The following is a 13492-nucleotide window of genomic DNA, read 5'->3' on the forward strand; positions in this document are numbered from 1 at the left end:
CTCTTAGTGCCAGTCCCAAGCCTGGAAAAATGGGGAGGATTGCGTTAGGAAGGGCATCCAGCGTACAATGTGCTAAATCAAATATGCGAATCACAAACCTAAATTGCAGCAAATTGTTAATATTAATAAATACATAATTATATGAATTTGACAACAGCTAAGTGAACTATCTAAAATAGACAAGAGTTTATAGATAGTCATTTTTTCACAGTGGAACATTTCTCACCACTAAATTTTTACTTTTACCATTATGATATTGATGTAGCCAGGACGAAATGCCATTAATAAAAATAGCATATCGATAGTTTGACTATAATAAGACTAGAGAATTGATAACTTTGAGGGTGGAGAAATTGGTGAATGGCTTTGAACATTGAGAGATACTCACATGGATCACTGGAGGATCGATACTGTAGATATTAGGATAGTGTGACGGTTGGATATATAGATATGTGCCTAGATAAATATATTTAGGATGAAAAGTGATTTATAGAAGGTTTGAAGAGGGGATATTAATGGGTAGATTTGAGGATAGAGAGCTGGTTGGATTGACAGATTTGAAAAATGGAGGGATAGGTGATAATATACATTTGAGGATAGAGATGAAAAGATAAGTGGATTGATTTGAGGATATATTTGAGGTCTCAATAGTGGCTATATTAATATTATAGATTTTTTTAATTATAGACATATTAAAGGAAGAATTCTCAGTTATTCTAACAAAACACAAACTATGTCCTCTCCTTAATTAATAAATGTCAAACAAATATTCCAGATAAGCGAAAATTGAAGTTTGCAGTAAGACAGACCTAAAAAAAAAATACAAAATAAATAAAAAAACCGATGCTAATGAGTTACTGTAGAGCAATATCTGGGGGTTGGACATATACATTTAAGACAGCATTTGTTTGAAAACATCAAATTTAAGATTCATTTCTCCTGCTGTCAATGTTGGAGATTTGCAGGATGGTGACAGGGCACAAGGTAAGGGCAAGGCCACAAGGGCACGTTACTACAGCGTGCCACAAAATGGCTTCGATTTGAGACGCAGCCACAGAGAGAAGAAGAAGAACTCGGCGCATGCGCAGTTGAATTTCTTTCCACCCAGGCCAGAGTCTGCGCCGTGTCTGTATCTGTGTCTGATAATCCAGCGAGATTTTAGAGGCTGTTGCGCACAAGAAACACATGATCCGATTAATATCAGACTCTCCCTCACCTGTAAGGACACCCAGATAAACACCAGGAGTGGAAAAGACGCTCATTTGTACTAAACCGAGTGTTGTTTGGGGAGGTGAGGGAGGGGGGGATTTTTGTGAGCTGAAGATGAGGTTGCCGGACTGCAGAAAGCGATGCGGGATGGATGGAGAGGATGGAGAAAAAGAGCTGGCTCTTCCTTTAAAAACCCGTTTGTACACGAGTTAAGGTTTACACCACTCCAGACACTCAAGGTGAGCACTTGAGGGCTGTATATTGAGCTGTTCTACTGATGCTTTTCCATGCAAAAGATGTGCAAAACTGTGCACCCTGCTTCATCACAGATTAGCCTTCCTGCCTGCTATACTACCTTATACACGTGCAAATAGCAACATGTCTTTCTCCTTTTTTCTCTCTCTCTAAATAAAACAATATATACGTATTATAAATCCAGTCCTCATTAAATCAGTGTTAACATTATTTGCATTGCTCTTTATGTTTAACTCCATTCAATTGGATTGCAATTTGCATCTTTCCTTCATGTCGTTTTTAATAATAATTAAAAAAAAATGCACACAGCAGTTTAGATTCAATCATATTTAGAATTTAAAGCAAAAATATCATTTGAGTTTTAAACACTGAATTCAACAGGCATTGTTAAGTGTTGGAGTTACTAATCTACATTTACTCCTCTTCACGATTTTTGTGATGATGTGTGCTTTAATGGCAATGCACAAGATGCGCTTAACTTTACGGCACACATTTATTTATTTAGTTTCAAAACGCAACAGTTTTTTAACAACATTCAGTCGCTGTGGGCTTCATGCTAATTTTGAGCTAATTTGAGTTAGCTAGAGCGCGCCAACTCTTCTTTTAATGCAATTTTAATGCATATTTTCGAGCGTTTCAAATGATTTTTATTTTCTTTATAGGAAACCTTACTCGTTGATGTTTTGTGCATTTCATCCCCCAGCTTATTTAAAATTGTGTTTAACGGTTTGACTCGGGGCCTTTTCTCGCCTCGACTAGCTTTACCGATTTGCTAGCTAACGTTTGACCCCTTGTGTGTAAGCTGTTTTAAGAGGATTTAAAAGCTAAATAAATCCCGACTTCTCAGCAAAACAGGAAGTTTTAGAAACAGGAAACAAAATCGTAGTCGGTTGTTTTGTTCTGCTTTTAGAGATTTTTTTGCTTGTTTGTTTTAGAAAGCGGAGATGTTGCTAGCTAAAAGATTAACTAGCATCTCTGTGGATGTTGGACTTTAAACGAAACTTGAAAGAGTGGATGGATGGAGAACTGGGTGGATGGATGGAGAACTGGGTGGATGGATGAAAGTGAATGAATAGTCTTTCGGATGGAAACACCAGATGATGGGTAAATTCTGGGGGCAGAGAAGTTGATCGATGGTTGTGAAGATGGATAGATGGACACGTGAAGGAATGAAGGATAGATAATGTAGATTGCTATGAGGATGGAGTGATGGTTAGATTATAGATGTGTGAGTGGATAGATACATTAAAAAATGGAAAGTGATTGATGGAATGCTTTGAGGCTGCGATATTGTGTAGATTTGAGAATGGAGAGATGAATGGATTGATTTGAGAATGGGTAGATGGGTGGGTAGATGTATTTGAGAATGGAGAGATGAATGGATTGATTTGAATATAGGGGACATCTTGGAAGATGGGGAGATGTGCATATAACTTTGGTTTGAGGATGGATCATGTGACGGATTTCATGTTTCCCCTTACATTTTTCAATGCTTTATTCTTTATTCTTTTTCTGTTTAAATTTTTTTTTTTTTTTTTTTTTTTTTTACTTATTTAGATTTTCTTAGCTTATTTTTTCCTGTTAGCTTTTCCCTTGCGTTTTTTCTTTTTTCCATTTTTCCTCTTTTTAGTTTTTCATATCTATCTTCATTCATTCACATGTCCATCTATCCATCTTCACAACCATCTATCAACTTCTCTACCCTCAGAAGTTACCCATCCTCTGGTGTTTCCATTTGGTGTTTCACAGTTATAATGTAAAAAGGGATAAATAAAGATCTGAGATTAAACTTGATTTTTAGGACTAATCTACTAGTTGATAAAAATTCTTAGAAGAAGCAACCTGATGTTTTAATGAGACAAAGTCTAAACTGGATGAATAAACATCCAAAGTCTTTGGATAGATGGTGGATAGATTTGAGAATGGATAGATAGTGGATAGAATTGAATATAGGGGACATCTTTGAAGATCGGGAGATGTGCATAAAAATTTGGTTTAAGAATGGATCATCATGGATCATCAGGCAGATTTAATTTTTCCCTCACTTTTTTCAGTGCTTTATTCTCACTATCCTTCGTGCCACGTTAAGCCATGTTTCGTGCGGTGACGTGTCGACCACACAATTGCGCAATACGGCTTTTCATTCACGTCTCGCCCATTACAGCAAACAAACAAAAGATCTGGGGCAGAGACAAAGCAACAGATCAGCTTTCTAGGAACCTTTCATATTTCCCCCATGGAAAGAAAAAGAAAGGCTGTTAGGTTTTCAAAAAGAAAAAGGAGGGAAGGTGATTCCTGAAGCTTCAGGAAAGTGTAAATACGTGTCCAAACACGAAGAGCTAGCAGCAAACACTGTAGTTGTCTTAAAGGGAGGGTGCAATATAGCATTATCACGCCTTCATAGGATACAGGATGTATCAAAATTTGCCATTTAAAAAAAATTTACAAAATACATGAGACCATTTTAATAAATGCTACAAAGGTAAAAACAAACCAATATTAGCAAACAAGCTGCTTCCTTTCACATACCATTACATTCTTTGCTATTAAAAAGGTTAGAAAAAATGTTTTTATAAAAAGGTGCATCTGTTCATCAGAAATAGAAAAATGAATAACTCTGTCTTTGATAGAAGGATATTTTTTTAAAAACAAATTATTGTAATGATATTTTGATTATGTTGTGTGTTTTAATATTGGTTTATACTTGAATTCTGTCTCTATCTACTGTGAAGCTATGATTTGCTTTTAACAGAAGGCTATCAGTCAGCTAGTGACACTTTTAAAGCCCGGCCGTTATCTTGAGTAAATTTACTTTAGAGATAACGGTGTCACTTCTATAGAGCCTTAGTGATAAGCGTCCTGAATAAACCGAAAGTGGTTTCATGTAGAGTCAAGCGCTTAGTTTGGACCACGAGCCCAATGCACTCTATTCCTTTTCATTGATTTTTATTGAACACTAGAAAGGCTTTTATTTTAATCCTTTCTCAGATTATTACAAATTATTTCTAATTATTTCTAATCTTGTACATGTGCAATATTTACAATTAAAAAAAAAAGGACATATGTAATATTGTGTGTGGGTGTGTGTATACAGCTGGGTGTGATGACGTTGACCCTGTTTCCTGTGCGCCTCTTCTTTGCTGCGTTCATGATGCTATTGGCATGGCCCTTCGCCTTTATCGCCACCGTAGGACGCAGCGAGATCATCGTGGAGCATCAGTGCCTGTGGAGGAGGTGAACAAGAGCGCATGCATACACACACAGTATTTTCTACACTCGTTCGATAACATCATAGCTTTCATGATGATGGCATCATACTCCTTCGCTGTCAACATGTTTCACAGCTGTAATGACTATTTACTTATAAATATTTACCTTGGTGTTCTGGATTACTCTGCTGCCCTTCAATACTCTTTCTTTTTTCACTCTGTCTTCGGTTTTGTATTTTTTTTTCCCATTCTCTAATGCATGCTTTTTGAATATATTTTCTTCAACGGTTATTATAATATTTTTGTGGATGCTGGTTGCTGTTGTCATGCAACTTTTTCAGATTTGTTTTCTTTTCGCTTCCTTGCAATTTTTTAAACACAAAAAATGTTTTCAACTCATTTATTTATTTATTTTTATTCTGTTTGTCTTTCCATTACATTTACTTTTTTTCTTGCCTTTTTGTACTTTGATCTCTTTTCTTTTTTTATTGCCCGTTTCTTTTTCATTTTTCTTTTTAGCTTTTCATACTTTTTCACAGATATACTGTAAAAAGGGATTGAGATTTGAGATTGATAAATATTTTCAGAAGAAGCATCTGGGTAATGTTTTAATTAGACTAAAATTTAAACTGGATGAATGAACACCCAAAGTAATGCAATGGAAATTATATCCTAGAACTGGACTTCACTGGACCTTCTCATTTATTCCTATTGTGCTATGAGTGGTTTAGAAGTGTGTGTGGTTCATTGTTAAAAATGTAGATCTGCTGAACTTGCATGTGTGTGCATGCACACAAACACATATCATGCTATCATAGTCCCTTGCGTATCTAAAAGAAGAGCGTTCTCTTTCTATGTTCTCTAGGTTACAGGCAGGTCAATGACACAAACATAATAGTTTTTGTCCTCATCTGCATTTCCTTAGGGTGGTGGACGTCATTCTGCGCCTCATCATGCGGGCCATGTGGTTTGCAGGTGGCTTCCACTGGATCAGGGTCAAAGGTTGCCGGGCACTGCCTGCACAGGCACCCATCATCACCCTTGCACCACACTCATCCTACTTTGACGCCATGCCTGTTACCATGACTATGGCCTCCATAGTCATGAAGGCTGAGAGCAAGGACATACCACTGTGGGGGAGTGAGTACACATGCATGCACACAAGAAGTATCTGAGATTCCTCTATAACCTGCAATAAATTAGTTTTTTATTTTTAATTGTGATGTTGCTAAACACTTGAATCTTATATGCAAATTGCCATTTGCTTTGGTAATATTACAAGCTTGGCTGGTAGTGCTGAACAGGTGGTTGTCATGGTTACGATAATATGCTAATATATGTAGAAGAAATGCACATGTATATAAAATATAGGTATGTTTGCCAATATAAATAAATTAGTGGGGGTTGCATTTTCATGAATATTCGTATCCGTTTATTAAGAGTGATGAGAGCGTTGTTCCTCTAATATCTTAGTAATTACATTTTTTTTTAAGTATCTTTTAAAATGTATTTTTACATGTACATTTTTTTTTTGTCTTAGCCCTGATAAAGTACATCCGGCCCGTGTTTGTGTCGAGGTCGGATCAGGACTCGCGCCGGAAAACAGTAGAGGAGATCAAACGCAGGGCTCAGTCTGGAGGGGTGTGGCCTCAGGTAGCTTGACTGTTCTTTTTCCTCCCACTTAAAGCTTCAAACATGCACCCTAACGGGGGAAAAGTTTGTGTGATGTGATAGAATACATTTTTGAAAAAGAGCGTATTGTTTATTATTAATAAAAAAAAAATGATTTTATGGTCTTATTATTCACAGATAATGATCTTTCCTGAGGGGACATGCACCAACAGGTCCTGTCTCATCACATTTAAACCAGGTGTGTGTGTGCACGTGCATGCATGCATGGTAGTGTGTCAGCACTTATACAGCATGTGCACTTTCTTCCTTCTATAACTACAGAACATTGAACACAAACAATGTTTATCTAATTATCTAATTATTCAATTGATACATTTTAAGTGTCAGGGAATTATTTATTATATGGCGTATTGAGCTAAAATATGCTCAAATGGTGAAAAGTAAATTAAAAGCTACAAAAATAGGCCTCTGCCTCCAATTCTTATGCTTCTTATAAATTTGTTTGTTAGAACAATTAATAGAAAATACAGTTTAGATGTAATTCAGATCCGTTCATCTGTTGGTTGCAGTGATGATTTCTTAGACTTTCAACAATTGACCATGAGATATTGTGCAAATCTCTGAGAGATAACCAGAGGCACCAAAAATATTTATTAAAAAAAAAAAAGCACAAAAGTGTTTCTTTTGGATGGAAGGATGAAATAACAGTATAATTGTATGCGAACAAAAATAACCAGTAGCAACTAATAGTCCTTATAATCGATAAACAAGTGTCTTTAACCTAACAAAATGTCACTGTCTGTGTAGCTTTGCAAGGAACTTGGCATTGGTAGCTGTTTATAATAATTAGCTTAATATACCTAGTTGTAATTGCTTTGTTTAGTAAATTATGAAGTGTAGTATTGATAAATGTCTTGTTAACTGTCACTGAGAATTGTAGTTAAACTATTAACACTATAACGACCTTATGAAATCAGCTATTTCTGCTTTGGTAGTGATGTATTTATTTATATCATTTGTGTTGTTTCTGTTCCACAGGTGCTTTTATTCCAGCAGTGCCTGTACAGCCGGCTGTTCTTCGTTACTCCAATCCGCTGGTAAAAAAAGGGAGCATTAAAATAAAAAATAAATAAAAATAAAGCATTAAAATAATAAAGACTAAAAATCATCTAACATGTTTGTGCATGTATTATTTGATCAGTTAGTACACACTACATTGTTCAATGCTAATTATCATATAATAGACTAATACTGATGCATAATGCTAAATATCGTAACATTTAATAGATACTATGTATATTACGTACCCAGTTAGTATGCTTGTATAGTATACAAAACATTTATAAAATAAATGCTATGTCTCTCTTTAGGACACGATAACTTGGACGTGGCAAGGTCCAGGAGCGTGAGTACCTGCTTTGTTTATTTATCAGAAATCATCAAATTGAAGATGTTTTAGTTGATGCATGAAAAACAGTTTATATTGATTTTAATGTTTAGTATGTATTATTTTAAATCTCAGGTTTAAGATTCTTTGGCTCACTCTTTGCCAACTCCATAATGATCTTGAGATTGAGGTAAGTACAGTATTGATGCATGTGTGTGTATCAGTTGATACCGTGTGAAAACTGATCATGCTGTCGTGGTGTTTCAGTTCCTCCCAATCTACACCCCCAGTGAGGAGGAGTCGAGGAACCCACAACTGTTTGCTCAGAATGTGCGCCGGATCATGGCCAAGTAAGACTGTGTGTTTGAGAGAAAGGGAGAGAGACATAGACATTTTCTCTAATCATAGTCACATGTACAGGGTTCATGTGGTTTTGTGTGCGTGCACACTCAAGGACGTCTAAGTATTTTTAGGTTCATTAACTTTTTTTTTTTTCCCTCTTCCTCTGTGTGTGTGAGAGGTAAAGTGTGTGCTGTATACTCTAAAAGGAAGTGTGATTTGTTTTTCTTCCTGTGTGTGTCCTTGTAAAGCTGGAGGGACAATTTGTGGCATGTTGCAGTTCAGTGCTATAGATTGTGTACTGGTGCTGGAGTGTGTCCTGCCACAGGTGCAGGTTAAGATGCAGTTTAAGATTTGTAGATTTTCCTATACAGTGAACAGAAATGCGGACGTGATAGTCAGTGTTCAATAGAAACATGTTAGTTCCTGTTTGTACTTGCATGTTAACAGTTGTCCCCTTAGCAGCCTCTCTGTTTATCTCTTTTAAAGTTACATTGAAGCCAAATAGACTTCTGTCTCAGTTTCATGTTCTTTCTGCCTTTAAATGATTCATATAATATCCTTCATGACTGCATAACTGCTAGCTAAAATGTTAGCTTCCATGATTGTCTAAATGCAATGTTTTCACAAATGGAAAAAAAACTATTTTGTCGTATCTAAATTCATTACTCATGACAGTTAGGTCAAGTGACAGAGTTTATTTGTAGTCACACAGTATTTTATTATGCTTTTCCATTTGAGGTAAATATCACTGAAGATTAAAATTTTCCACATTATATTGATATTTATATAAAACCAAGCTAAATTGTTAGCTTCAGTCATTAGCTAGCTGTCCTGGGATAAATAATTTTTCTTGTTTTTAGTTTAACTTAACGGGTCTTTAACTATTGTTTAACTATTTTAGGTTTAGCAGTCATGCTATGTTTTTTCTTATGATTTTCCAATGATTCAGGATGGATTTGGGGTGTTTATAGTTTTGTGCTTTATATACCGTATTTTCCGGACTATAAGCCGCTACTTTTTTCCCACTCTTTGAACCTCGCGGCTTAAACAGCGAAGCGGCTAATTTATGGATTTTTCCTGGGTTTTTCCCGGTTTCACAAACTTCAAGCCAAAAAAACTGAACCCCATAACATTACACCAATGAAACTGCTGAACGGGTTCAGGTGAACCAATGAAACTCTTTATATTAAATCAGATGCGCTCCCACTGAATCGGGCCGCACCACATCATAAATATGGATGAGGTTCCTCTGATGTTTGACCTGCCTCTCACTCGGACTGGCAACAGGAAATGCGAATCATTCGTCACGCTGAAAACAACCGGGCATGAAAAAACACACTTCACCTGTGTTCTGAGCTGCACGGCATCGGGAGAAAAGATTCACCGATGGTGATTTTTAAACGCACAACAGAGAGAAATTGTTGTGAAAGGAAGGAGGAAGACAGTGAACAATGACTTTCTTGTTAGGCTACTGTTTAGATACAAGCCGTGTAACAGACACTGTCTTTCATTAAAGCCTGTGTAAAGTTCAACAGTTTCAATGTAGGAATGTAGGCTTATACACAGGTGCGGCGTATTTATGTTCAAAATAAAAATCTTCGTAAAATTCAGTGGGTGCGGCTTATATTTGGGTGCGTTTATTAGTCCGGAAATTAATGTACATCTATCTGTGTAAGCTGGCATGGGTTTAATTTTAGCTTTACTGAATCTCTCCCTCTGTTTGGCCAACACCGCTGAGGTATATGTTGATGTTTTGGATGGTTCTTAGTCTTTCTAATTAAATAAATGATTAGCCTCAGTTCCAGTTCCTGAAGGTTCCCTGCTGGTCTAGTGGTTAGGATGCGGCGCTCTCACCGCTGCAGCCCGGGTTCGATCCTCGTTCAGGGAACCAACCCCAGCCATTAGGGTTGCACAAGCCTTAGTGCCGGTCCCAAGCCCGGATAAATGGGGAGGGTTGCGTTAGGAAGGGCATCCAGCGTAAAAACATGCCAAATCAAACATGCAGATGGTCCACTGTGGCGACCCCTAATGGGAGAAGCCGAAAGAAAGATATTAGCCTCAGTTCCTGTGTGTGTTGCCTTACAACAGTGTGTTTCTTTTTATTTTTACTATTTAATTTTGTATAGTATATTATGTGATTTTGAATTCCTGTGTGTGTGTGTGTGTGTGTGTGTGTGTGTGTGTGTGTGTGTGTGTGTGTGTGTGTGTGTGTGTAGGGCGCTGCATGTCCCGGTGACTGATTACTCATTTGAGGATTGTCAGTTGGCCATGGCGGAGGGACAGCTCAGACTACCGGTGGACACAAGTATGCTGGAGTTTGCAAGACTCGTCCGGAGACTGGGGTAAGACACGTGCGCACACATTTAATGACTCATTGATTTTGTATGGGGAATAAAAACATTTTCAGAGGTGCAATAAATTAAGGTTAATTTCACCACCCTGAAGCACTTAAGCTTGTAAACACAAGTGGTTTATTCCTCCTATAAAACACCATTTTACAACGCATTGTGTGTTTAACTTCTGTTCTAAGCTTGCGTTATAGCAGCTATAAACTTTTATTTCTTTACCAGTCTCTGCTTTTCTCTCCCAAATACAACATAAAATGCCAGAAGTAAACAAATTGTTGGTTTTTACTGAGGTAAATTTCTGTCTTGAAGATGATGGTAAACTTAGTTACAACTTTACTTCTGACTGATTCAAAGTGCTGACCAAGAAGACTTTTTTGTAGTACAATATTTTTCCTGCAAGCAATTGCATTCATTTGTGTTTTTATAAAAAGAATGTATTGACTTTTAAGGAGTAAGGTTTGTAAATAGTAAAATTAAATGTTGAACCAGTGTACATTTTTAAAAACACAAATCCACCTAGTGCATTAATTTGTGTTCAGGCTGAAGCGTGAGAACAGTGAGATTGAAGATTACAGACGGAGGGCCCTCAAACTACAGGGAATGAAGCAGAATGTGGAGCAGTTTGCTCTGTTCCTGGGGCAGCCGCTGTCCCCTGTGCTGCAGGACATGTTCGCCCTGTTTGACGAGGTAGGACCTACATTTATTTACTTTTGATCATCTGTGATCAGTAATTGGTGTGCTAATAGCATTCATTTCACTGACTTGTCACATTGTCTGCTGTCATTTAAGGAACAGAAATCTAGTTCACAACCATAAGACAAAACAAGTTGGTGCATATAAAGTAAAAAAAATAAAAAATATATTGATAAGTGTAGTTCTGGATTTCAATAACATTAAAAGGGCTATTTTTTATTTTTTAAATGTGCAGTTTATCTTAAAACAAAGATTTCATTTCATTCTGTAAAAAAAAAACATGATTTTTCTTGAATACAAATGTGCGCTTAAAAATAAATAAATAAAACACTATTTATGCAAAAAGCAACTTTTATTACAATTCAAATTTTATCGAAAATAAAAAGTACAATTATTTTCTTATTCCAAATTTTGAATCCATGCTGAAGATTTTCAAAATTTTTACTTTGACCAAATAAAACTGCATACTTTTATACATAAAAAAGCTCAATACAGGCCTTTCGGTTTGGTGCACACGTGCCGAATGCAATACTTTTACTTGCGGAACAGAGTTAAAATCTGAGTACCCTCAGGAACATATTAAGTGGCAGACAGCAAGTTTGGTTAGTCTCCGCCTCGCACTTACAGCGCATTTTTTTTTTATTATTAAAATTAAACTTGAAAACAGATGGCAATCCCGGGGGTATTAAAAAAAGAAACTAGAGTTAATGCAGCCACTGTGGCTACTTACTCCGAAACCGAAAATAAGATTTGTTTAGCGAATACATAAATGCTAAAGAAATTCTTGAAGCTGGACATAAATGCAAAAGAATCCAGAGCACTAGCGTTTCATGTCCAGCTTCAAGAATTCATTTTAAAAGGAGTAAATCCTGACAATTCAGCATATTGAGGGAGTGAAAGAATGACGGATGGAAGGATTGAAGAAATTTGATAAAATATGCTGAAATAAGATTTACTGGTTTTGTCTAATTGCCTAATAAAAGAGGGGAAAAAACAAAAAAAAATAAAATGTTGAAGCTTTAAACATGAAGTTTTTCTTTGATTGAATGAAATCTGACTAATGTGCATTGGCATTTCTTGTGCATCTTAAGCATGACGAGGGCTTAATGGACGTGCGTGAGCTCGTCATCGCCTTTTCCGTAGTGTGCAGGCCCACCAAAACTTTGGAGACCATCAAACTCGCTTTTACGGTGAGTGTAATTTTTTTTCAAAATGCAGTTAATGGTGTTTTTATGATTGTGGTGTTGACATTTACCCACGTACACATTTTGGCAGGACAGGCCCTGATCATTGTAGACAAAATATAGTGACTTCTTATTTGAGACGTTTTAATCTCTATGGTTTTGGGCTCAGATGTTTGAGGATGAGCAAAATGGAGGAGTGACTGAGGAGGAACTGGAATGTATCCTGCATACAGCTCTGGGAGTGACGGAGCTTAAAGTGTCAAGACTTTTCCGTGCCGTTGACGTAATAAACGCCGGAAAAGTGACGTTTGGTAAGTAAATATCACTTCTTTAGGGAGAGTGTATTTTCCCAGGGTGTTAATTTTTTAAGTGAGCTTCAAGTTAGACTGGGTGGAACTAATATCCTAATAGCAAGTTTTAGATTCATGCCAGTTTGAAGCACAAATGAATTGTGAGAACTGGATGTAGTAGAATAATGGAAATGTCGAACCATGAACGAAAAAATAAACACAGGTTGTTGTTTGAAGATTTGCAATATTCATGCAGCTATAATTCTAAATCCAAATTTGATTCAAGTTGTAGTTTTTTTACATTAATGAAATAGAAAAATGCATGATTTACTAAACTGTATATACTATACTATTAATACTACCATGTATTTGCTTAAAATAGTGTTAACTCTTTTTGATGTAAATATTTAGCTATTAATTGTTTAATGTTCCATGTTGTGCTCTATTACTCCTTATAAACAACCTTGCAAAACCTTAAACATTAGAAAAGTTACTTCAAATATTCTGAAGTAGAAAGAAATAGCTTTATAATTATTTAATTATAAAAATGATAAATATTTTCCCCATTAAAACTTTAATGGCAGAGATGTTCAGGAGTTTTGCTGAGCAGCAGCCTGATTTTGCAGAGGAGTTTCTCTATGCTGAGAACACAGGCTTCTTCAGCAACTTTCTTTCGTCTGGCATCGCTTCGAATGGATTTTGCCCTGACTTCTCCCCCAACGAGCACCAGAAGAAGGTCAAATAAAGAACATCAGGTCCTGATGGAAAAACAGCCAGTTCTTTTATTTCTTTTTTTTCCTCCTCCCTGCTTCCTCCCCACGCCCCCAAATCCACCCCTTTTTTTTTTTCCTTTTAATCAAACCTCTTCTGAAGGGTTGATTTTATTGCATCCAACAACCAATGAAAGGATCTCTTAAAAACATGTTTAACGATTACCAAAATC

The 13492-nt window shown here is 36.5% G+C and overlaps 1 protein-coding gene across 1 annotated transcript in view; it reads left to right on the plus strand.

The window, feature by feature from the left end:
* The first annotated feature begins 1085 nt into the window (after positions 1-1085).
* LOC124383835 (lysophosphatidylcholine acyltransferase 1-like) overlaps positions 1086-13492 on the plus strand; it is a 12522-nt gene continuing 115 nt past the window's right edge. Inside the window, 15 exon segments of the mRNA XM_046846160.1 lie at positions 1086-1393; positions 1396-1448; positions 4559-4698; positions 5599-5813; positions 6214-6326; positions 6483-6543; positions 7344-7402; positions 7676-7710; positions 7828-7882; positions 7960-8042; positions 10251-10376; positions 10922-11069; positions 12167-12265; positions 12429-12570; positions 13134-13492. The exon segment at positions 13134-13492 is cut by the window's right edge and continues 115 nt beyond it. Of these exon segments, the coding sequence (XP_046702116.1) occupies positions 1324-1393; positions 1396-1448; positions 4559-4698; positions 5599-5813; positions 6214-6326; positions 6483-6543; positions 7344-7402; positions 7676-7710; positions 7828-7882; positions 7960-8042; positions 10251-10376; positions 10922-11069; positions 12167-12265; positions 12429-12570; positions 13134-13294 (1560 nt within the window). The 5' untranslated portion in view covers positions 1086-1323 and the 3' untranslated portion in view covers positions 13295-13492.

This window comes from Silurus meridionalis, chromosome 4, assembly GCF_014805685.1.
Source record: "Silurus meridionalis isolate SWU-2019-XX chromosome 4, ASM1480568v1, whole genome shotgun sequence".
Taxonomy (NCBI): domain Eukaryota; kingdom Metazoa; phylum Chordata; class Actinopteri; order Siluriformes; family Siluridae; genus Silurus; species Silurus meridionalis.